The 24,643-nt window shown below is 34.5% G+C and overlaps 2 protein-coding genes across 14 annotated transcripts in view; one reads left to right on the top strand and one right to left on the bottom strand.

Moving 5' to 3' along the window:
- LOC107625541 (uncharacterized) overlaps positions 1-9,769 on the top strand; it is a 33,134-nt gene extending 23,365 nt beyond the window's left edge. For 5 of the 6 annotated variants that reach the window (XM_088503575.1, XM_088503576.1, XM_021116047.2 and 2 more), the window contains 4 exons: positions 145-888; positions 1,087-1,914; positions 3,457-3,505; positions 9,422-9,769. In XM_088503575.1, coding sequence (XP_088359701.1) covers positions 145-888; positions 1,087-1,914; positions 3,457-3,505; positions 9,422-9,426 — 1,626 coding nt within the window. In that variant the 3' untranslated portion in view covers positions 9,427-9,769. Of the gene's footprint in view, positions 1-144; positions 889-1,086; positions 1,915-2,457; positions 2,535-3,456; positions 3,506-9,421 lie in introns of all 6 variants that reach the window. The other variant, XM_088503578.1, reaches the window with a different exon arrangement.
- A 633-nt stretch (positions 9,770-10,402) lies between these two features.
- LOC148574955 (uncharacterized) lies at positions 10,403-14,289 on the bottom strand. 8 transcript variants are annotated; one of them, XM_088503580.1, is made up of 4 exons: positions 13,589-14,133; positions 13,418-13,503; positions 11,832-11,910; positions 10,403-10,878 (listed from the first exon to the last, which is right to left on the bottom strand). In XM_088503580.1, exons 1-3 carry the CDS (start codon positions 13,820-13,822, stop codon positions 11,868-11,870), a joined length of 363 nt encoding a protein of 120 aa, XP_088359706.1. In that variant the 5' UTR covers positions 13,823-14,133; the 3' UTR covers positions 10,403-10,878; positions 11,832-11,867. The 8 variants fall into 8 exon arrangements, 6 of the variants coding, with proteins under 6 accessions (XP_088359706.1, XP_088359710.1, XP_088359709.1 ...); XM_088503584.1 differs by lacking the exon at positions 10,403-10,878 and adding an exon at positions 14,142-14,289 and having other exon boundaries at positions 11,550-11,910; positions 13,589-13,790; XM_088503583.1 differs by lacking the exon at positions 10,403-10,878 and adding an exon at positions 14,142-14,289 and having other exon boundaries at positions 11,550-11,910; positions 13,589-13,793.
- Between the last annotated feature and the right edge of the window lie 10,354 nt (positions 14,290-24,643).

Consider the following 24,643-nt stretch of genomic DNA (forward strand, 5'->3'; position numbering starts at 1 on the left):
CTATCATTAACTATTAGTTAAGGAGAAATGATAGCAACAAAATCCACACACATGCATTCTTAAATGTTATTGGCCCATACTTTTTCTTGTTATTATGTTTTTTCCCATTTTTATGTCCATTGATATTTTATTTTTATTGAACAGGTATCATTTTGTAGATTCAGACATTTGACCTTGTCTGATTATCCAGAGTTGAGAGACTTTTGGTATGACAAAGAATACCATAATTTATTTGGCAATTTAAAATCTCTAGTGGTGCAAAAATGTGAGTTTTTGTCAGACGTTCTTTTTACGTCAAACACAATACAAGTTCTACATGGATTAGAAGAACTGGAGGTACGGAATTGTGATTCATTAATAACACTGTTTGACGTGAAAGAAATGAAGTCTAATGGAGCAATGGTGAAACGTGCTAGCAAATTGAAAAAACTAACCTTGTCTAGCTTACCAAAATTAAGGCACATATGGAATGCAGACTCGTACCAAATTGTGAGTTTTGAAAACTTGTGCACAGTGGATGTTGTTGAGTGCAAAAGTCTGTTGTATCTATTTCCACCCTCAATATGCCTTGATCTCCCATATATTGAAAAGTTGAATATAGAGTCTTGTGGAGTTGAAGAAATTGTTTCAATGGAGAAAGAGTCAACTGAAATCAACTTTAGCTTTCCTCACTTGAGTTTCTTGAGATTTATTCGACTGGAAAAACTCAAGAGTTTCTATTTGGGAAGATTTACTTTAGAGTGCCCTTCATTAAAGACATTAAATGTATATCGCTGTGAGACACTACAAATGTTTACCTTCAACCATTCAAGTCTTCAACAGCATCATCAGATAGAAGAAATTAATGATTCGCCGCCTATTCCTCAAGCACTCTTTTCTATTGAAAAGGTAATCACTAGTCTTGGTTACATTATTGTTGCTATGTTTTATTATGACTTTGTGTTTATCTTCATATGCATTGATCAAAATAAATTAGGACTATACTTATAAAATAAACAAAATAAAACAAACTAGGACAAATTTTTTTCACTCTATCTTTGACACTAAATGAGATTTTTTTTTTGCTTTGGGTGCTTGGTATTTCAGCTAAGCGGCAACTCATTGGAAGAATTGGCACTAAATGGCAAGGATGCAATGATGATGATCAATGGCCATATAAAAGAAGCTAAATTTTTGAAAGTAGAATTTCTTCGCATGCAATGCCTTTATGACACACAACTTACTTGTTGGAATGATTTGCTTGAAATATTTCCCAATGTAGTGACTCTTCAAGTAAGACAAAGTTCTATGCAAATATTATTTCCTATTGAAGAAACTACTCATTGCAGTCCAAGAATTGCTCAGCAAGTGAGGGAATTGTGGCTTTTTGAAATGGAACATCTCGAACATATTTGGCATGAAGAATTTCTATCTGATCAACTTGCCCCTCAAAATCTTGAGGATTTAACTGTTATCGCTTGTCCTAATATGGCAAGCGTGGTGTCATCTTCAGTGTCATTCCAAAGTTTGAAACAGTTGTATGTTGAAAACTGCAAAGGGATGACTCATTTGATAACATCCTCCATTGCTAAAAGTTTAATGCAACTAGAAAAGTTGACAGTAATAAATTGTGAGATGATAAAGGATGTTGTGAATGTTGATGAAGAAGAAGCAGAGGAAGATATCATATTTGAGAACTTGGAATACTTACAACTCTCTACTCTAATTAGTTTGAGAAGCTTTTGCTATGGGAAACATGCACTCATATTCCCATCTTTGATATCGTTCATTGTCGAAGCATGTCCTCAAATGGAGGTTTTCTCACCAGGATCCATTATAGCACCATTTCTGAGGACAGTTGAAGTGGAAAATCAAAGAAAGCGGTGGAAAGGTGATCTTAATACTACTATTGAACAATTATTCAAAGAAAATCAGGTATGCAATAAATTTTGAAACTATACCATTAAAGTTATTTATATTTTCCCTTAAAGTTAAAATCCTCGTTGTTGCAAGTGTGTCATATGCAGTTAAAGGATCATAAAGTCTGCCAATTATATACCCTTAATTTTTATTTATTTTTTATTTATTCCTTTTGCATTACTCTAAATCTCTGATTAAGTGGTAAGTAGGAAGAAGGCTACTAATCATGATCATGACTAATATACAGAGCATAATCTTAATTACAAAATTCATTAATTGTGATTTTTGCATCGCATACACTATCTTAGAAATTTGTAAAATTCTCATTCTTTTTATCTAACTATAAAATTTACATATGTAAGAGGCAGTAAGACAATTAGACTAGTTTAAATTTTCTTTCTATATATATCTTCTAACTTTCTCCTATTTAGTAGGTTTATAGAGGTTTTAAATCAAAATAGTGAACTGATAAAAACCGTGCAATAGAAATTACAATTTTATATACTAAGGGCAGATATATATTTTGATTTTTTTTTTTTTTTTTTTTTTTGTGAATAGGTAGTCTCACATTCTAATAAAAATTAAGGTCTTCTGCAAAGTCAAGTCCTCTATTTGCATGCAGTATGTATGTGCAAGTAAGTTTTTTTTTGAATCGCCACTTATTGAGAATACCATTTGGACACATTTCTCAGTTCATTAGCAAATTCTTGTTAGTACATAGAGTATTTGATTATCTTATAGTGGAATGTTTTTCTCACCCTTCAATTTCGAAAAGAACTATATTTTGACCGCACAACATGCACATATATTTTATACATTTATATAATAAATTAGACAATGGGGGGCCATCCCACCCCCCACCCCCCACACCCCCTTCCCCGTCCCCCTCCAATTTTTTGAAAAAAAATTAGTAGTTTTGATATATGTAGTATTAGTTGTTCAATTGTTTGATATTTTTAGTTTTCTAACTCAATTATCTTAGAGAATTTGGATTCAAATCCAAACTCAATTGTAATAATATATAACATATTGGATTAATAGATGAGATGAACTCAGATAAGTGGCCTTCTTAAATTTTCACTAACTAAAAAACTCAATAAAATAAACATAAACCCACAAAACCCTTCCAAAATTTCATTAATTTTCTAAATTCTGAATTTTGTCATTTTTTTCTTATCTACTTAACTTAGTATTATTTTATTCTTTATGAATTGATTTTTTTTTTTTGGCTAAACAAAGACATTCAAATATTCTACGATTATTGCAATTTTTAATGATTATTATTTTAACTATAATTTTTTAATATTTTATAATTTACATATTCCAAATTTTTACAACTATAAATTATTTAACCACTGTTACTGTTGTGAATATTACGTCCAAATTCATACATGAGAGTTGACAATGATATATAACTATCTTTTTGTTATTTGACAATGATATATTCCTTTTGTAAGTTACTATATGTTGTTATTATTAAAAATTATCATACCCTTTTGAATTTATTAAGTTCATAAACTAATGGCTATGACTTTGGAAAAATGATTTGTTTCACAGTTTTTGAATGGTGTTCATCATGCTTTGATCCCAATGAAGCTATGTCCATGTGAGTTTTTGTGATTTTTTTTCTTTTTATTTTTTTAAAAGCTTACATAATTGCTTATATCTCCCATTTGTATTGATTAAAAATACTTTGTTGTGTGTATGTAAGTTGACATGATTTTTGTGTTATTTTTTTGATATAAATGCTTTAAAGTTGTAAGACTGTTAGAAACAAGAGATTAAATTGAAGAAAGTAAGGTATACTATTTAGTGTGGTGACTAATAATACAATATACAAGGCTATATACAGATGCTAGAAGAATTAAAATAATAAAAAAATAATATTCTATAATAAATATACAGATATGTTAAATAATTATAATTGATGCTAATTGATCCTAATTATACTCTACCAATTTTTCTCAAACTCAAGTGGGAGCTAAGGATACCATCTTGAGTTTGGACACTAGAGTCCGAAAACGAGTAGAATGATGAGCCTTTGTGAAAATATCAGCAGTTTGATCCAGAGTCCCAATAGCTACGAGACAAACAGCATCAATAAGGAGACGTTACCGAACAAAGTGACAATCAATCTCAATATTTTGGTGCGTTCATAAAAAATGTCATTATGGGCAATCTGAATAACACTGCAGTTGTCACAATAAACATCAATTGGGGACGACTGAGGGGCATCCAAGTTTTCGAGAAGCCAACAAAGTGAGACAACCTCAGCAGTAGTGTCAGCGAGAGCAGGTATTCAGTTTCGATGCTTGATCGAGTAGTAAACGTTTGCTTCTTGGCTCGCTAGGAAATAAGAGTCACCAAGAAACAAACAATAACTAGTAGTAGAACGACGATCAGTGGAATCACTGGCTCAATCAACACCTAAGTACGCTTGAAGGTTTAAAGATGAATGGGCAGAAAAATGAAGGCCATGAAATAAAGTGCCTTTGATATAGCAAAGAATGCGAAAAACTGCCGCATAATGAGTAGTAGGAGAAGATGACAAGAACTGACTAAGAACATGAACTAGATAGACGATGTCTGGTCGTGTGATAGTGAAGTAGACGAGACCTCTAACTAACTATCGATAAAGAGTAGGATTATCCAAAACAGTGTCATCCATAAGAGTAAACTGAACATTAGGCTCAAGAGAAGTAGACTCAGTGTGACTATCGATAATGTCGGCTCGAGTAAAAATAGCAGAAGCATACTTAACTTGGGAGAGATAGATACTGTCATCAGAGGATATGACTTCAAGGCCAAGAAAATAATTGAGAGAATTAAGATCTTTCATCTCAAAAGTTTAGTGAAGGGATGCTTTAAGATCAATGATACCATCAACATCATCTCCAGCTAGAACATGTCATCAACATACAAAAGTAGAAGAACAACTCTACGTTTACTTTTACGAATAAAGAGAGCATTCTCATGAAGGTTGCAAGTAAAATCGAGATTGCATATAGTGGTACTAAACTTTTCAAACCATTCACGAGGAGCTTGCTTAAGGCCATAAAGTGTCTTACAAAGAAGACAAACTTTGCTAGAAGGACAAGGATATCTCGAAGCTGATTTCATATAGACCTTCTTTTTCAATTCCCCATTAAGAAAAGCATTCTTCATATCCATCTAATTGAGAGACCATTTTTTGACCACAACAATAGCAACAAGAGCACAAACAGAAGTGAGACGAGCAACATGAGCAAAAGTTTCTTCATAATCAATACCATACTCTTGCGTACATCCTTGAGCAACCAATCATGCCTTATAATAGTCAATAGAACCATCAGAGCGAGTCTTGATCTTGTATACCCATCTACTACCCACAATTTCTTTATCAAAAGGAGGATCAACCAAGTCCCAAGTGTGTAATTTTTCTAATGCTTGGACTTCTTCCTGCATTGCTTAATGCCAATTAAGATTGATGCAGGCTTCACAGAATGACTCAAGTTCATGGTGACAAAGAACAGTAGAAAAACAATGATAATCAAGAAGATGATGAGGTGAATTTCTTACTCTAGAAAAACGAGTGGAGAGAGGAGCCATGGTAGCAAGAGCAAGATCATCGTCCGGTCTGGAATTATCAAGAGGTGGAGAAAGCGGAAGAATGAAAGGCTTGAGAGGATGACTTGACATAAACCTGTATAATCATCGCTAGGAAAAAGATCAATATTGAAGTTAGTGAAAAACGGTGGCTGAGTAGAGGGAATGGACACAAATGAGGAGAAATTAGAGAACATGTGATGCTCCCAAAATACAACATGATGAGATATACGAATATGTCGAGAGATAGGATCCCAACAATGGTAACCCTTGTGTTCAATGCCTTAACCAAGGAAACAACACATGCGATCCCGAGGTTCAAGTTTATTATGTTCATAAGGATGAAGAAGAACAAAACGGACACAACCAAAAACTCAAAGAGAGTTGTAATCTAGAGAAGTATGATAAAGATGCTCAAAGGGAGTAATGTTAACAAGAACAGAAGAAGGAAGTCTATTGATAACATGGACAGCCGAGAAAACAGCTTCACCCCAAATATGCTTAGGACACGAAGAAGAAATAAGCATTGCACAATCAGAGTCAAGAATGTGACGGTGTTTGCGTTTAGCCCGTCCATTTTATTGAAATGTACCAGGGTAAGAAAACTCAGACAAAGTACCCTGTTTAGCAAGAAAATTTAAAAGTTTGGAGTTACGGTATTCCATAGCATTACGCGTCGAAAAAGTTTAATGACATTGGAAAACTGAGTTTTAATCATAGTGGTAAAGTTAATATAAATCTGAGGCAACTCATATCGATTAGGCATAAAATAAACCTAAGTAAAACGTAAATGATTATCAATAAAAGCGACAAAGTATCGAACCCCTCCCATAGAAGTCGTGGGAGCGGGCCCCAAACATCAGAGTGAATAAGATCGAAAGGAGAGTAAGCAATCGATGAATTATTATAAAAAGTTAAAGTTGGTTGTTTTGCAATTTGACAAGAGATGCAATCAAAAGACTCATTATTAACTTGACTTAAAACACCCTTAGACATAAGAGGATGCAATTTTTCTAAGGAGCTATGGGCAAGACGGCGGTGCCATAAGTGAAGAATGGACGGAAAAAAAATAACACAGAGATTTGATGTAGAAGGAACATGAAGATTCTCAAGCTCAAACAACCTTCCGACCTTACATCCAGTCCCGATGATCTGTCCCGTCTGATGATCCTGCACACGACAACCAAAAATAAAAAAATTGACATCAAAATCGAGATCAACAAGTTGACCAACAAAGATAAGATTAATCTTTAATTTTGGAGTAAAATAATTATCAGGGAGATTAAGATTTTACTGTGAAATAAAACTCTTATATTGACAGAATGTGTATTTGTAATGGTAGACAAAGTTGAGAAAAAATGACAAAGGAGACATGTGTTTAAAATGACCAAAATCAAAATGCCATTTATAATCACCTAGAGGTGTGGAAAGAGCAGCGGAGGTATTACTAGAAATGAGAGAAGTTACTTAAGAAGAGACTCAATGTTGGATGTCTAGACAGAAGATAGGTTGAGATAAGCAGAGTTGGTGGATTCATTAGTAGAGTAGAAGCAGGCATATTCTTAGAGTAGTTTGGACAAGAATGATATTATTCTTATCTGAATGTGGTGGGTGAGGAGAACAGGCAGTATTCAAGTGTCCTAAAACCTTGCAATAATGGTAGCACAATTTTGGACAATTGGAGCCAATGTGACCTTTCTGTTTGCATTTTCAGACATTTAATAGAAGGACAGTTTGAAAAAAGGTGTCTAAAACAGTTACAGTTTCGACAAAATTTACCCTTTTTGTCTGTGACAACAAAGGCAGTCTCACTCTTAGAGTGAGTCAATCCTAGGCGTGTTTCTTCAGACTTAATATGATTAAGGGCATCTTCAAGACTAGGCAAAAGATTCTGATGAAGAAGAGAAGCTCTAACCGGCTCATAGTCATTAGCAAGTGCTATAAGAAACTGTATGAGATGTGTTTGGTTGCGATAATCCTCATATGCCTTACCATCAGTTGAATCTTTAAGAACAGGCTCATAAGAGATCAATTGATCCCAAATAATTTTTATCTGAGCAAGAAAATAAAAAATCGCTTGTCCACATTCTTGCTTAAGGCTATGAAGCTCCTTTAGCAGTTGGTACTGATGGGAGAGGTCAGAAATAGTGTAACGTTTTGCCAAATAATCTCATACTTCTTTAGCAGTTTTAAAATGCCCAAACTGTAAATTAATGTCTAGAGTAGAGGTGTTGCAAAACCAAGTGACAATCTGATGATTTTTACTATCCCAATCTTTCAATTTCTCTGCAAAGTCTTTCTCAACATCCTCCTTAGATTTGGAGGTCCCATCTTTTGATTGTTCAGTCACAGTTGGCTTAATAGGACAAACAACATCACCAGTTACATAGCAACATAACTTGCACCCTTTAAGAAATCCTCTCATACCTTCAACCCAATGAGCATAGTTAAAGCCATTGAGAATAATAGGAATAGGCTGAAAAATATCTGATTTTTCTATAGAGACAAAGAAAGGAAAGAAACTGCAATATTAGAGTAAAAAATGAGGAAACGGAAGAAAAAATTGGAAAGATCTCACAAAAAAATCTTAGGAGGGGTCCTACTATATGCGACGTCAGCAGACACGTCAACGAGTGACTTGGCATGTGGGTCAAACCACCGGGTCGGGCTGGCTGACACGCGGGTTTGCATGCGGGTTGGTGGGAGGCGTTGATGCTTGACACATGTGAGGCTTCTGGACCATTGATCATTGCCGCAGATCCAACGGTACTAGAAGCGTCTAGAGAGAGAGAAACGATGAGAGCGGACAATGACCTTGCGGCGGGGTATGGCGGCGCGTCCAGCAGTATTCGGTGACAGGGCTAGGCTCTGTGTACTTCGAACGATGAGATGAAGACAATGGTATGGTTGGTGACGAAGGAAAATGTCAAGAAAGTGAGCGAAAATAAGAACAGAATACTGTCGGAAGAGAAAAAAAAAACAAAAACTATAAACTAATTTTCATGGAAAGAAAAAGAAAACAGGCTTTGATACTATGTTGGAAACAAGAGACTAAACTGAAGAAAGTAAGGTCTATTATTTAGTGTGGTGACCAATGATATAATATACAAGGCTATATATAGATGCTAGATGAATCAAAGTAATAAAGAAATAATATCCTACAATAAAGGATATACTAAATAATTATAATTGATCCTAATTATATTATAATAAATACTATTTTTGTGAAGAATGGAAAATAATCTTAGTGCTTATCCGTTCTCAGAAATTGTCTTTATGCCATTATTATTTACTTAGAACTATCTGAAAGTGTACGGGTATCACATGTGAAGGATATCTTTCTTGATTTAAAACATGATTCTTTTATTTAGTATCTATTAATACTTAGCTTTTTTCCTTTCTTTTGTATTATCGATAACATGTCCTCTAAGTGTGACAGATCTTCAGGTGCCAGAGATAGTGAAATTTTGTCTCAAACTTAGATGTCTTTAAATATGTTAGTGATAAAGAATACAGGCACAATCTGCACACTTGGGAAATTTTTGCTCTTTGGAAATAAGAGCTTACATTTCTGTCCTTGGAGTTCTTCTTGAGTTCTTTGCAAGATGTTTACAAATTTCAAAGCTTAGTTTATTGTTATTAGGATATCTAAACAATCTTGATCTTTTTCTCAAATGCAATCATTAGGTGAAACTGCAAATTCATTAGTTCCACCAAAAAAAAAAAAGAAATTGAAATAGAAATTACTCAAACTTATAAAGAAGAAATAATATTTAATTTTAGAATGTTTTGTATTCTGCAATTGTCATTGATACATTTCTCTTTTCACCTAATAATAATAAATTTATCATATCAAATGATCTTTATTTAGATACATATATTTTTTTTTCATAAAAATTGACCAGAAACTCAAAGTAATTGAATTGTTCCATCCCAGGTTGAGCAGTCTTTGTGTCTTGACTGTATGAGTGTATTGTCTGAAAAGCTTCTTGATAAGGAGATTGAAGATGTTAACAGGGATATTGAAGCATATGCTTCCTGTTTTAAATTTTTTGTGGGAAAAGCTAGAGATGTTCTCAGTGAGGCTGACTTTCTTAGGAGAAATTGAAGGTAGTCATCATGTTTACTATTTCTATTGTGTTCATTGGTGGTAATAATTGTCAATATAAATCCAAATAATAAAGAATAATTGCTGCCAGTGTATGCATGATATATTGGTTGATTATGCTGTAATACTCTAGCTCATTACAATTTGTCATCAATTCTAATTTATTTTTAGTCCACATTATTTATAAGATTTTGTTACTTTTGTTTTAACAATAGCTTATAAGTGTTGTCTGCTTTATAATAAAGTTAAAATTAATAAATTAGTGGCCTCTACTTTTGAAGGAAGTATTTTTTTTTTCTTTTTACTCTGTTGCCATAATATATAGATTGTTGTGATGGAACTGATAAAAATAACGGTAAAGTAGCATACCCAAATAGTGAAGCATGTTGAATTTACTCTTTTATGGCGAACTATTGTGATTAAAATTGAACTTTTTATTTTATTTTAAATCAACTTTAAAATTCTGATCTTTTGGTATGTGCATAAAAGGAAAAAAAAGGGAATAAAGGGGAAAAAAAGAACTTTTGATCCTTTTGTTATATACTTTTTTGTTCTTGGTTGTTGTTCATGTCCGCAATACAAAAGTGGTTTAATGATGTTCATTCGGCTGAAGTCTCTCACAAATGTGAGGATGCTCTGAATCTATTGACAAAGGTCTATGATTGTGAAGTAACTTCATCATAATTTCGTGTAATTCATGATTAATTCAAGCAATTATAAATAGTATACAATTCTTTGATATTTGCATATAATAGAGATTGTTAAACCAGGGTTTCATGAGATGCGAAATATCCATGTTGTATATCAATACTCCGGTTATTGATCTAATTCTGTTATAATAAAATACAATGTGTTACATATAAAACCTAAAAAGAAAAAACATCCAATATATATAAAAAAAATATCCAAAAACATATAAAAAAGCTACTTTGGAGACCTAAGAGAATGACATATCCAAAATTAGTAAAAAAAAATCATCCAAAACCTATAAGAAGAAGAAGAAAAGAAGATTTGGCAAAGAAAATGATGGAAACGTCGAAAGATTGGGCAGCAACACAACGAGAGGATTTGGTGAGAGAGGCGGCAGTAGTGCAACAAGAGGAGTTAGAGGAGGAAGGCACGGCATTCGGCGAGTGGATTTGCAGGAAAAGGCACAGCCAGTATAGCAATGAGAGGATTCGGAGGGGCAAAGTAGCGACGTCGCGGCGACCACGACAGAGCCAAGGCGGTTGGGATCACACTAACAGAGGAGGCACAGGCGCAGAGGAAGCAGAGGAGAGCAAACACTGATAGCACAGAAACGAAGCAGATGAGCTAGTGAGGAGAATGACGAGTGACGATCAGCAATAAGAGATGTGAGAAGGATGAAGTGGAAAGGCGCGTGTTATTTGAGCGGAAACCTAGTTTTTTGAAATTTAAAAACTAGATTTTTTGAAAAGTTGGCTCCTCTTGGTTGCATATGGAGTTGATTACTTATACTTTTTCTATCTTTTCATCCTTTTTTCCCATCTTTCTAATACTATAATTTCACCCATACCACCAACCATCCACCACCACTACTGCCGCCCGCCATCCCATTGCTATCGTCATCGGTCAGCCACCCTCAACCCTAAATTCTAAATTTTAAATCCAAAATTATAAATTCTAAATCCTAAATTATAAATTATAAATTCAATGCTGAAATTAGTTTTTTTTTTTTTCACTTTCAAATGTTTTTTTTCACTTTAATTTTGGATGTTTTGATTGTCTTTGAATTTTTTTTAGAAGTTCTTTCTTTTCCATCTATTTATTATCTAATTTTCAAGTTTTTGGCTGAATTAATGTGGACTTCTTAATCTTTTTCCTCTCCAAATAATCCTCTATGTGAAATGTCCCCTATGCAACATAAGAACAATGATCATAATATGGACTACAAACTATGTAATCTGAATCCGATATATCATGCAATAAAAGGGACTCTTCACATTAAGTAATTGGCGGCTTCACCAAATATAAGCTTTAATAACTCCAAATAAGTACCGATGCTTTTTGTGTTTGGGATGCCCGATATTTCAAGTGTCATCCTTTCAAGTATTTCATGCAATGTCTTGTCTAGTTACTACAAGACATATTAGCTCTCATATAATCATGACTCAATGAGCTGCTCTACCACATTGAGGTTATCAACTTATCATCACTACTCGTCTCAACCGGTTCTATCTAAAAAGATATTTGGACTTCAGAAGCATAGCAACCTTACCTAAAAGCCATCCTCATCAATAGTTGTGATTCACCTTCAATGATCTTCATAAGATTTGCAAGTAATTTTCTTAATTTTCCTACAAGACAAAGAAACATGTGTTATAGCACTACAAATAACTCAAAGTTATGATCCAAATACAAAACAATTCTGCAAAAATTTTCAGTAAAGCTCAAATTGATGTCCAAATTTAATTGTAAAATAAATAACATGTTTATCATAAATAGTGATATAAATTTCATATAATTTCAACACACCACATCACATCACATGCATTATGTTATTTTCCAACACATTTTTTCACTTCGTGTTGTTTGATGTCTACCATAAAAAATGATGTCATTTTGTGAAATTTAACCATGCATATTAGCATGAGTCAAATGACATGATGAAAATCAAAAGTTGAATTAGGGAACAACTTGATTGAATACTTATTGGCCACCTTTAATTTATTAATTGTCACTTGGGTAAAATGACAGAAATATTTATTTTAATTTTATTTTCTTTTGGCAAGTTATTTGCATTGCTCTTAATATTCGTATGCCACTAACAGTTGAAGCACTTCCAATGTCTTTCTTCATTTTTGTATAAGGAATCTAATTAGATAAGATAAAGTAGCTAAATTATGTTGCTAAATATTCATAAGAAAACTATATTGATAATATTTATATGAGAATTATGAACTTCACTATTTTTATTTAGTGTAGCTGTCATTTTTTCTTAAAGCCAAATATAGTAATAACTTAATGTCATTTCTCTTTGATTATCTTATGGTAATCAATTAATTACTTGAAGAAAAAATCACTCATTCCGTAAAAAAAAAGTATTTTGGAAACTCTGAAGATAAATAATATATCGTGTTAGAGAATTGGAGATATCTATATTCTTTGCTGTTGTATATATTCACACGATAATTAATGGAATATAAACTTCTATAGGTCCTAACCTGTATTGTTTTTTTTTTATTCATCAGGTATTTCCAAACTTGAATGCTTTGATAGTGAACAATAATGATGTTGAGGTTATATTACAAAACAAGACCAATACAAGAACCTTGAACATCTTACAGTGTCCGAATTTGATATTGAAGTCATCACATTTCCATATTGGTTTTTGGAATCACCAACTGTTGAATAATGGAGTTATTTTACAGAAATATTTCAAGATATCATAGAGTTTCTAGTGAAGAAGGACAAGTCACAACTAGCACACAAATAAAGGATCTTACTCTATATATCATTATGTCTCCGCCTTAGCCTCTAATAACATACATCAAACAAACTCTGCCTTGAATAACAGATGATTTACTACCAGAATCAATTTGTTTCCAAATGTTACCCAAAATTGGATCTTCAAAAGGTCTACGGAAAGACTTGACACGTATCTTATCTTTTAAATCTAATCCATCAACAAAGAAAATAGGATAAATATAATTCAAAATTCAGTAGTATGGAAGCGACTGAAAAAGCAAAGCATAATTATAATATCAGAGTAATTTTTTTAAAACAAAAGATAAATCAAATATTAAAGCCAGAGAGTAGAGAGACATAAAAAAATGATTCAACAAAAATATCTATAATACATACCTTCTCTTGACACATGGCAAAATAATATCAAGAATAATCTTTTGTAAGAACTCGTCAATGACTTCATCAACATGTGTCAACGTAAACTATACAACACTAAGAGCAACAAGTGAGTTATTAATAAAACCAATAAATACAAAAGCATCAAAGAATACATTTTCCATCGGATACCTTGTGCACTCCTCGAAATCCCCAAACCCTCTTTGGATCCACACCCTGCAATTCTAGATCTGTCTTGCTACCAAGAAAATAATCAAATTCATCATCCAGCTCTTCATTTTTTCGATCATCATTAACTATATTATTTAAGCCCTCATCATTGAACATAATCTCAAGCAGCAAGTCAGTTTTCCCAGCGCATGTCGTTGAAATTCTCCTTTGAACAAACAAGATTAGCTCAAACATATTTAGTTGAAGTGCAATCTAAATAATTCTAAGAAAAACAAAACTAGGGATTAATTAAAAAAAATCTAAGTTTAATTAATAAAAAAAACATGAGAAAACATTTTAGTTCATCCATTGGCCAATAAGAAAACATTTGGCTTTAATTGTTAGTTCAGGAATCTACATTAGTAATCTTACAGTGACTTTAAAATAAGGTTACGACATAAAATGAGTAAATGTGTTCTAGTAATGAGAACAACAGAAACCTATTCAAAGAGGTTACACACTTAAAATGAAATAATAATAAAAGAATGGAAAAAATGGAAAGTATAACACACACCATGGGAAGAGGAGCTCAGAGAAGATATACGAAAATGCTTCGCAAGTCTAACACCCAGCGAATTCATTTTCTGCAAAAACCTGCAAATAACAACAAAGAAGAAAAAGAAGACGAGGAGGTGGAGCAAGGGTTTAAACACTTTCTCAGGGTCTAGTGGAAAATGGGGAAGAGAGAGAGGGTTTATGCAATCATGTTACACATGCTACAAAATTTGGACTCATCTTAAATGGGCCGGACCCATTTGTTCGTACAATAGAACCAAAAGATAACGATAACTAGTAGGTTTTGGGCCCATTCCAAACCCAAAAACAAAACCGAGGGAACATTATTGAACAACAATGTCTTCCTCTGTCGTGCCACGGCGGAATCTTCCTTAGTGGTGGGGTGGTTGGTACTACTACTACTCTAAGGAAGTTGTATAGAATTTGGAGTTTGTATAAAGAAGGATATAATTGTAATTTTTATTTTATAAAAAAATTTTCATGTAAAGAAAATTTTTATGATTTCTTTTCACCGGCACATTAGGCATTTTTGTAGCAATTCTAATTTTAGATATTTCGAGCTCTGGAATTCGATGGAAGAACTTTGGAATCCAATGCATAATCAACTAAATAGAAATATATGAATAAAAAAATAAGTCAATTTAGTAAAACCATCTTACATTATATTGAAAGAAACATCCGCAATACCAACCCCATCAAGTATCCAATTTCGGACTACCAAATATCATAAATCAGGAAGAAACATCCAACATGCATGAAACAACTACCTAAAATCAAAAAAACATTAATCTAAAAGCAAAGTAACGTCCATCTAAAATCAAATAAACATCCATCTAGAAAAAAGAAACATCCATGTAAAATCAGGAAGAAATGTCCAATCCATCGAAAAAAAGAAACATCCATCTAAAGCCAGGAAGAAATATCTAGTATATCTAAAAAAGAAAGCATCCATATAAAATCAGGAGAAAACATCCATATAAAAGCAAAGAAACATCCAATCCATCTTAAATCAAAGAAACATTCATGTAATATTTACTTTTCTTTTAGATGGATGTTTCTTTGATTTTGGATGAATTGGATGTTTCTTCATGATTTTCGATTGATGTTTAGTTTTTTAGATGTACTAGATATTTCTTCTTGATTGTAGAGGGATGTTTATTTGATTTTAGGTGGATGTTTCATGCATGTTGGATGTTTCTTCTTGATTTAGGCTATTTTGGTAGTCCGAGGTTGGATACTTGTTGGGATTTGGTATTGCGAATGTTTCTTTTGTGTAATGTAGGATGGTTTTATTAAATCGATTTATTTTTTTATTCATGTAGTTCTATTTAGTTGGTTATGCGTTGGATTCCGAAGATCTTTCATCAGATTCCAGAGCCTGAAATGTCTAAAATTAGAATTGGTACCAAAATGCCTAATGTGCTAGGTGGAAAGAAATCATAAATATTTTTCTCACATGACAATTTTATTATAAAATAGAAATTAAAGTTGTATCATTCTTTATACAAACCTCAAATTCTATATAACTTTATTATAGTAGTAACAGTACCAACTGCCCTACCACTAAAGAAGATTCCGCCGTGGTACGATAGAAGAAGACGTTGTCATTCGATACTATTCCCTCAGTTTTGTTTTGGGCATGGAATAGGCCTAAAACCTACTACTTATCATTATCTTTTGATTTTATTTTACTGAAAAATGGATCCGGCCCATTTAAAATGAGTCCAAAGTTTGCAACATGAGTGACTGTGATTGCATAAACCCTCTTTCTCTTATCCATTTTCCACTAGATCTTGAGAAAGTGTTTAAACCATAGTTATGAAAATTTGGCTCGACTCGGCCGGTTTGATCGAAATTCGGTCACTCAGTCACTTGGTTAGACCAAGCCACTCGTTTGATCGTCCAAGCATCGGATCGCTGAACTCTAGTTGACTGGGCCGATTTTTAGCAAAACCAGTGAGGCAGTGACCCAACTGGTTTCTATAACCCGGACTGGGTCATTATATTTTTTTTTTTAGTATTTACCTAAATTGGACCCCAAGAAATTTTGAAGTGGATATCTTAGCCCCCAAGAAAAATAATCATCAATTTTGCCCCAACTTTTAACGATGTCCGTCAAATTGGTCCTTCGAAAATGGATCCATCCTACGCGTGTCGTTAAGCTACTGAGTCACATAATGAAGGAGCACAAATTGGCCCCTTCTACCTAACACAAAATGTAGTGTTTTAGGGGCAATTTGCGACGTCATTTCGTATGCTTAGAACCCCCTTTTTACTCACCTTGTATATCATCTTCCCTCCCCCAACTTGTTTTCACATAGGTGTTTCGAAGAAAGCCCTAACCTTGTCAACCGTCGTCGTCATGCTACGTCGCTACACATTGCCGCCGGAGTAGTTCGTAGCAAACGGTGAAGGGTAGCAGAAGCTACTGTTGGAGTATCGATTGCCACTCATATTGATAGTGAAACCAAGCAAAGCTGGAAGTGGTTTCTAAAGCTTCTCCAAGATGACCTCGACGACTGCAAAGTGGAATGATGGAACTTCATTTCCGACCAGCAAAAGGTACCCTAAATCTTATACATATGTATTTGTTAGTGATAGTTTAATTACTATGTTAGTTATGTATTGTAAGAATCCAATTTTTGGTAAATACTTTTCTGGCTATTTTGTAACTTATTCTGCAAAATCTTGAACTTCGACCCAATAACTATTAATGAGGCAATCCCAATGGTAAAAAAAATAAAAATAAATTAGAAAATAGTAATTAATAGGTCAAACTTGACTTTATAAGGGTAATTAATTTCTCTAAGTCAAATTTGACTAGTAAAAAGTAAACACTTGCTTGCCATTGGTTTATTTTTTTCACTAGAGACTTTTTGAGCCGAAAATTCACTTTTAATTACGGTTTTACATGAGTTGGAAAAAAGCTAGTAACCAAAATCAGTGGCAAAAGTAATTTTTACCTTAGTAATTGTGTCCCAAGATTAATATTAGCTATCCATTCATGATTTATTTCTTTAAAAATAAATCTTAACCATTAATTATTTTATCACATGGTAAAAGTTACCTCGAATTTCTGACTAGTATTCTGCAAATGACTCTTAGAGATCTCAAATTCCCTTGCTTGTTTCCCAAGCAACACACTCCTCCCTCTTAGCCTCTCACCCCTCTCTGCTATGTTTTTAACCCTGAGTAACTAACTGCGGTTAACTGTGGATAAGCTCGACACGCAAGCACTGACCAAGCTTCCTCATTTTCACGCCCCTTTTTCATTAATTCTCATACCTTGACCACAAAATTCTCAATCTTTTTTACCATAATTAATTCAGCTAAGACTCATATTTTTATTTAAGGAAACATTGATAAAAAAAATTAACAAAAACACTATGCATTTTGTGAGTTTTTTACCGTGTTTTCAAGAGAGGAAAAAAATAAAATTCTGCATTTCTTCTCTATGTCCCAGCCTCATTTCTACTGTTCTTCCATTATTCTTCAAGTGTTCTTTGATGACAAGTCATCTTAGCCTAGTTTCACTAGTTCTTTTTACTTGTTTTCAATTGATTTTATGCACTTTCTTAAGCCATAAGCAAGCCAATTGGGTAGATTTCCATGTTTCATTTGATTCAATCAACCATGTATGAATTCATGCACTTTCATGAGATTTTATGCTATAATTATCATATATTATGAAAGAAACACAATCTCATGATTTGGGGCATAGCTTTGATTGTTTTGATTGATTGATGATAGGTGGAAAGAGTTTTGAAGAAGGTTGAAGGAAGAAGGAATGGCTAGGAGCAAGAGAGAACAAAAAGTTTGAGCCAAAGTTTGCCTCAAACTTTAGCTCAAACTTTTAGAAGAGTTGAAAACATGCCAGAGGAAAAAAGCTTGAGCCAAAGTTTGCCTCAAACTTTAGCTCAAACTTTTGGAAGAATTGAAAACACTCCAGAGGAAAAAAAGCTTGAGCAAAAGTTTGCCTCAAACTTTAGCTCAAACTTTTGGGGGAAAAGCTTGAGCCAACGTTTGCCTCAAACTTTTTGGCAAACATTGGCATCACAAAACCAACACCCTCGAAGAGAAAAGTTTGCGCCAACGTTTGCCTCAAGCTTTTTGGCAAACGTTGGCGCCACACATATACACAAGGGGCCAACGTTTGAGCAAAAGTTTGACCTCAAACTTTAGCCCAAACGTTGGTAGCAGCAAGTGAAGCCATCTGGTATAAAAAGTTTGAGTAAAAGTTTGCCTCAAACTTTTACTCAAACTTTTATGATTTCAACCCGGTTCATAATGGATCTTTCTCCAACTCCAAGAGCAATCAACCAAGGCCCTTATCAACCCAATTCCATCAAGAGCAAAGGCCCAATTCAAAGCTTGAAGACCATTTGAAGAAAGTGTATAAATAGCTTAGGATTTAAGTTTTAGGGGAGCTTTTCTTTGGAGAGAATTTGGGAACACTTACAGAGAGCTCACCTTTGGATTTTTGAGTTGTTGCTTTAGAATTCTAAAGAATTGGGAAGGAGAATTGATCTCTCTTCTTCCTTGTTCTTGCTCAGCACTCTTTACTTTTCTTGCTTCGGATCTTGGGTGGAGAATTGAAGAACTTCTGTTTCAATCTCACCTTGAGATCTTGTTTAATTTTCTGCTTAATTGAATTTCCTTTTCTGTTAATTGCTTCTTCTTCTATTCTCTCTGCAATTTACACTTCTTTATTTTCTTTGCAATTGTTCTTGCTGGATCTAGGAAGGCAGTGAGATCTAGACTCAGCTATCTAGTCTCTTGAGTCCTGAGATCTACAGTTTTAAATTTCAATTTCTTTATTTCATTGCTACACCAAGCTTTCTCTCATTTCCGTTTTAGATCCGGTTTAATTCAAGTCATCTTCTACTTTTCTGTTTATTGCATTTTACTTTTCCTTGTTTGATTTCTGCAAATCCCATTCCCAATTCCCTTTACAATTCAAGTCATTTACATTTCTTGCACTTTAAGATTCTGAAATTTACATTTCTTGCAATCTAAGTTTCTGCCATTTAATTTCTTGTTCTTTAAGATTCAACACTTTATTTTCTGTTCTCTTTAATTTCATGCAATTTACTCATTTCCTTTACTTTCCATGCAATTTAAATTCTGTTAATCACAAATCACTCAACCAAATCTTGATTCGCTTGACTAAATCAACCACTAAACTAAAATTGCTCAATCCTTCAATCCCTGTGGGATCGACCTCACTCCCGTGAGTTTTATTACTTGATGCGACCCGGTGCACTTGCCGGTTAGTTTTGTGTGTTTGGAATTCGTTTTCCGAAAATACACATCAAATTTTTGGCGTCGTTGCCGGGGATTGAAATAGATTGACAATGATTAAGTGAAGTGGAGATCTAGATCAAGCACTTTTTCTTTTCTGTTTCTCTAATTTTTGACTGACACACTAACTGTTTGAATTTTTGCTTGAATTAACTGAAACCTCACTTTAGCAATAAAGTGAAGTTTTCTTGGTTCCTCTGGCTTCCTATGATTCTCATATTTCAGCTTGTTGAATATACGAGAGAAGCAATTCTCTCTTACTAATCTTTCAAATCTATCAACTGTTTGATACATTGTGTCAGCTAAACCTTTTAACCACATTTTGGACATGAATGTATTCAATCTTCATTTGGACTATTTGTGATTGTGCAGATCATGGAGAAGAACCCAACAAACTCCAGTAAGCATGGGAGTAATACCCCCACCTTAGATGACGAGCAACCACTCATCACCATGAGCGACATTGCTCAGTGGTTTGAAGCTTTCCTACAAGGAAACATCATCGGATGGGAAGAACTAATGAGTGAACTCCTAGCCAAGCTGAAGCCACCTCAGAGAACTGTTAAACCAGAGGCAGGAGTGCAACCATTCGCACAAGAGAAGGAAATTGAAGGTATTCGTGCAATCATGGCCCAAAGCGAGCAGATACATCAACAGCTTAAGCAACAGTTGGAGCTGATTAACAGAAAAATAGATGAACTGCAACATGCTGTGGCAAATGCACAGAACTCACCTCAAAATCCCCATTGTTGGAATCAACCTGAAAAAGGTTCTGGAGTAATTAACTATGAGCAACCAAGTCATGAGCGATCACACTCTCCAGACAGCTCCTCAAGCATGTTCCAACGTAGGACTCAGAATGATGTGTACAACCCACCCCGGAGAACTCAATCCAACTGGAGAGGGGTTGAAAACCAAAATCAAAAACCAAGGGACTTCAACTGCAATAACCCCTACTTCAAAAATCAACATAAAAACCACCCCCACAACAACAATCATCACACACCATCCCAATACACACACTTCCAATCCCGTCCTATCTCACCACTCGCCCAAAATGACTCTCATCAACCATCACAGTTGACACAACCACAACTAATTCCAAACTCTCAAAGACTCTATGTTTTAGAAATGATGGTGGAAAGATTCATGAAAGTTCAAGAAATGATAACAATAGAGCAGGAAGAAATAAGGAAAAATCAAGAGATGATAAGCAAGAACCAAGAGGCCTCACTCAGAAGAGTTGAAAGGCAAATGGAACAACTGGTTCAAAACCTTGCTGAATTGGGCGAGAGAGAGGCAAATATATCCCTAAGGGCCACTGAAGATGACCCAAAGAACAGTGAAAAAGCTGCTGGGTTGAAAGGGAAAGCAGTTATGGAAAAAAGTGAGAAGGCTATGGGAAAAGAAATAATCATCAAGGAAAAGCCCACGGTGAGAGGGGGAAACCAAAGGCAACAGAAGCCTCAACTTCCATGATCAGAGGATGAAGGATGTCAAGCTAATGACAATAAAAGAGCGCTTGTTGGGAGGCAACCCAACCTGAGGTAGTTTTCTTTCCATAGTTATTTTAATAAAAAGGTTAATTAACTTCATCTATATTGCAAGAAGCTAAGTTTGGTGTTACACACCAAAACAATATAAAGGAGAATGAAGGATTCTAAGTTTGGTGTTCCACCAAAATCCCATCATAAAACACATTCTCATCTTCTGCATAATGCTAGCTTCAAGCATCTAGACGAACTAGTTAACTATTCTGCTGTTTCCTAGTCTTTAGTTCTATTGCTTTTGAAAAAAAAAAAAAAAAGAAAAAGAGTTCCACACATGGTTAATCTGATGCATGAGAACCATTGGCAAGGTACTAAGTTTGGTGTTTCCACACCAAAGTAAGTTCAAAGACCCACAAATAAATCATGCAGGCTAACCATTGTTTCTAAGTGCTTGGGGAACAAGCAACTTTCAATATCACTGCAGAGTACCATACAAACTTTTGGAAAAATTTAGCATCATCAATCAAAGAGATGAAAGAGGAATGTGAAGACCAGCAATGATGATGAGGAAGAGGACAGCAAGTAGACTCCAAAAGGTTGTATTATTCATTATCAGCTATTGCTGTGATTGAAAGTTATATTATACCCCTACCTGTCCTTCTGTCTAATATAGTTTTTCTGCAATTCAATAAGCAAGATGCTTGATCATTTACAACACTATCTTCAAAACTTGTTTGCACTCAATAATTCAAAAAAATGCATCACATGAAAGTTCTTTGAAAAGAAGGGTTGAGGAATTAAACAATTTTGAGGCAAGCAAAAGATTAGGAGAAGTGGTGGTTCTGGTTGTGTGATTACGTATTGAGGTTGCATGCTTATGAAAACTTGCATGGGAGCTCATAGGCGGGACATAGAGTTCAAAGAAGTGTTGTGGAGATTCTCAAACATTTATTGATCCAAGAAGCAGCAAACAAAACAAAAGAAAATAAAGAAAATACAAAAACAAAAAGAACATGTCCCAAGGCTCTGAGCATCAATTACTAGGCAGAAAAGAAAGAAGAAACAAAAACTCAAAGAGTTGTTATCCTAGTAAATGCTTGTGGTCGAATTGTGTCAAAGAGAGAGGCTTGAGTAAGTAAATCCTTAGGGGTGCTTTAACACCTAATACCTTAAAACCAACTGGTTTAGGAGTATTGATTGAAAGCTTATCTAAAGAGCCGCTTTGAGACATGACACTTAGAGTCAAGGCCAAAGCACAAGAACTATAAGCTGCTTCAAGGTGATTACCTATAGAGAGATCTCCATGATATCATTTGGATGAAAGCCCTAAGACTTAAGACTTCCAAGATGTAGGGAATAGTAAGCACTGAAGCCCTTGCATGAGCATATAATTTAGAGTCCACCCCACTGTCACTTGATCACTTCACTCACAGGATAGTACATGTAATTTTTCAAATCCATTCTGATTGAAAGAACCTTTGAGCATAATTCCTTTCTTGCTTGGGGACAAGCAAGTTTTAAGTTTGGTGTTGTGATGACAAGTCATCTTAGCCTAGTTTCACTAGTTCTTTTTACTTGTTTTCAATTGATTTTATGCACTTTCTTAAGCCATAAGCAAGCCAATTGGGTAGATTTCCATGTTTCCTTTGATTCAATCAACCATGTATGAATTCATGCACTTTCATGAGATTTTATGCTATAATTATCATATATTATGAAAGAAACACAATCTCATGATTTGGGGCATAGCTTTGATTGTTTTGATTGATTGATGATAGGTGGAAAGAGTTTTGAAGAAGGTTGAAGGAAGAAGAAATGGCTAGGAGCAAGAGAGAACAAAAAGTTTGAGCCAAAGTTCGCCTCAAACTTTAGCTCAAACTTTTAGAAGAGTTGAAAACATGCCAGAGGAAAAAAGCTTGAGCCAAAGTTTGCCTCAAACTTTAGCTCAAACTTTTGGAAGAATTGAAAACACTCCAGAGGAAAAAAAGCTTGAGCAAAAGTTTGCCTCAAACTTTAGCTCAAACTTTTGGGGGAAAAGCTTGAGCTAACGTTTGCCTCAAACTTTTTGGCAAACGTTGGCATCACAAAACCAACACCCTGGAGGAGAAAAGTTTGCGCCAATGTTTGCCTCAAGCTTTTTGGCAAACGTTGGCGCCACACATATACACAAGGGGCCAACGTTTGAGCAAAAGTTTGACCTCAAACTTTAGCCCAAACGTTGGTAGCAGCAAGTGAAGCCATCTGGTATAAAAAGTTTGAGTAAAAGTTTGCCTCAAACTTTTACTCAAACTTTTATGATTTCAACCCGGTTCAAAATGGATCTTTCTCCAACACCAAGAGCAATCAACCAAGGCCTTTATCAACCCAATTCCATCAAGAGCAAAGGCCCAATTCAAAGCTTGAAGACCATTTGAAGAAAGTGTATAAATAGCTTAGGATTTAAGTTTTAGGGGAGCTTTTCTTTGGAGAGAATTTGGGAACACTTACAGAGAGCTCACCTTTGGATTTTTGAATTGTTGCTTTAGAATTCTAGAGAATTGGGAAGGAGAATTGATCTCTCTTCTTCCTTGTTCTTGCTCAGCACTCTTTACTTTTCTTGCTTCGGATCTTGGGTGGAGAATTGAAGAACTTCTGTTTCAATCTCACCTTGAGATCTTGTTTAATTTTCTGCTTAATTGAATTTCCTTTTCTGTTAATTGCTTCTTCTTCTATTCTCTCTGCAATTTACACTTCTTTATTTTCTTTGCAATTGTTCTTGCTGGATCTAGGAAGGCAGTGAGATCTAGACTCAGCTATCTAGTCTCTTGAGTCCTGAGATCTACAGTTTTAAATTTCAATTTCTTTATTTCATTGCTACACCAAGCTTTCTCTCATTTCCGTTTTGGATCCGGTTTAATTCAAGTCATCTTCTACTTTTCTGTTTATTGCATTTTACTTTTCCTTGTTTGATTTCTGCAAATCCCATTCCCAATTCCCTTTACAATTCAAGTCATTTACATTTCTTGCACTTTAAGATTCTGCAATTTACATTTCTTGCAATCTAAGTTTCTGCCATTTAATTTCTTGTTCTTTAAGATTCAGCACTTTATTTTCTGTTCTCTTTAATTTCATGCAATTTACCCATTCCCTTTACTTTCCATGCAATTTAAATTCTGTTAATCACAAATCACTCAACCAAATCTTGATTCGCTTGACTAAATCAACCACTAAACTAAAATTGCTCAATCCTTCAATCCCTGTGGGATCGACCTCACTCCCGTGAGTTTTATTACTTGATGCGACCCGGTGCACTTGCCGGTTAGTTTTGTGTGTTTGGATTTCATTTTCCGAAAATACACATCATTCTTCAAGAATCCAAGCCATACAAACACAATTCCTTGCTCGTTTTCCCTAATTATCGCGTTTTTATCGAAAATTCAGCAATGTGAGCTCTTGTTCCTTCTCTATTTGTTTATTTTTTAGCAGTGATCATGATAAATTCTTGTCCTCTTATGTGTCTAGAAAATCTCTTTTGAAGCCCATATGGAGCACACCTAAGGAGCTATACAAAATTCAACCTCAAAGTGATCAAATTTTAACACTTTTTGCGACGCTTTTGGCCAAACAAAACCTACACTACAGCCAACATGTTCCAGCCTTTGTGAGAGCATTCTTTGGTGGTTGAGAGGTCTAGTGACTAAATTAAACAAGAGGTAAGGGTTAGGATTAG

Source organism: Arachis ipaensis, chromosome B2 (assembly GCF_059453495.1).
Source record: "Arachis ipaensis isolate K30076 ecotype BB chromosome B2, ASM5945349v1, whole genome shotgun sequence".
Taxonomy (NCBI): Eukaryota; Viridiplantae; Streptophyta; class Magnoliopsida; order Fabales; family Fabaceae; genus Arachis; species Arachis ipaensis.

Excerpts from the sequence above, each read along its gene's own strand:
- LOC148574955 (XM_088503580.1), bottom strand. The coding sequence starts at position 13,822 with ATGTTTGAGCTAATCTTGTTTGTTCAAAGGAGAATTTCAACGACATGC. Across the intron at positions 13,504-13,588 it reads GATTTCGAGGAGTGCACAAG|TTTACGTTGACACATGTTGA; the intron begins GTATCCGATGGA and ends AGTGTTGTATAG. Across the intron at positions 11,911-13,417 it reads TTGCCATGTGTCAAGAGAAG|GAAAATTAAGAAAATTACTT; the intron begins GTATGTATTATA and ends TTTGTCTTGTAG.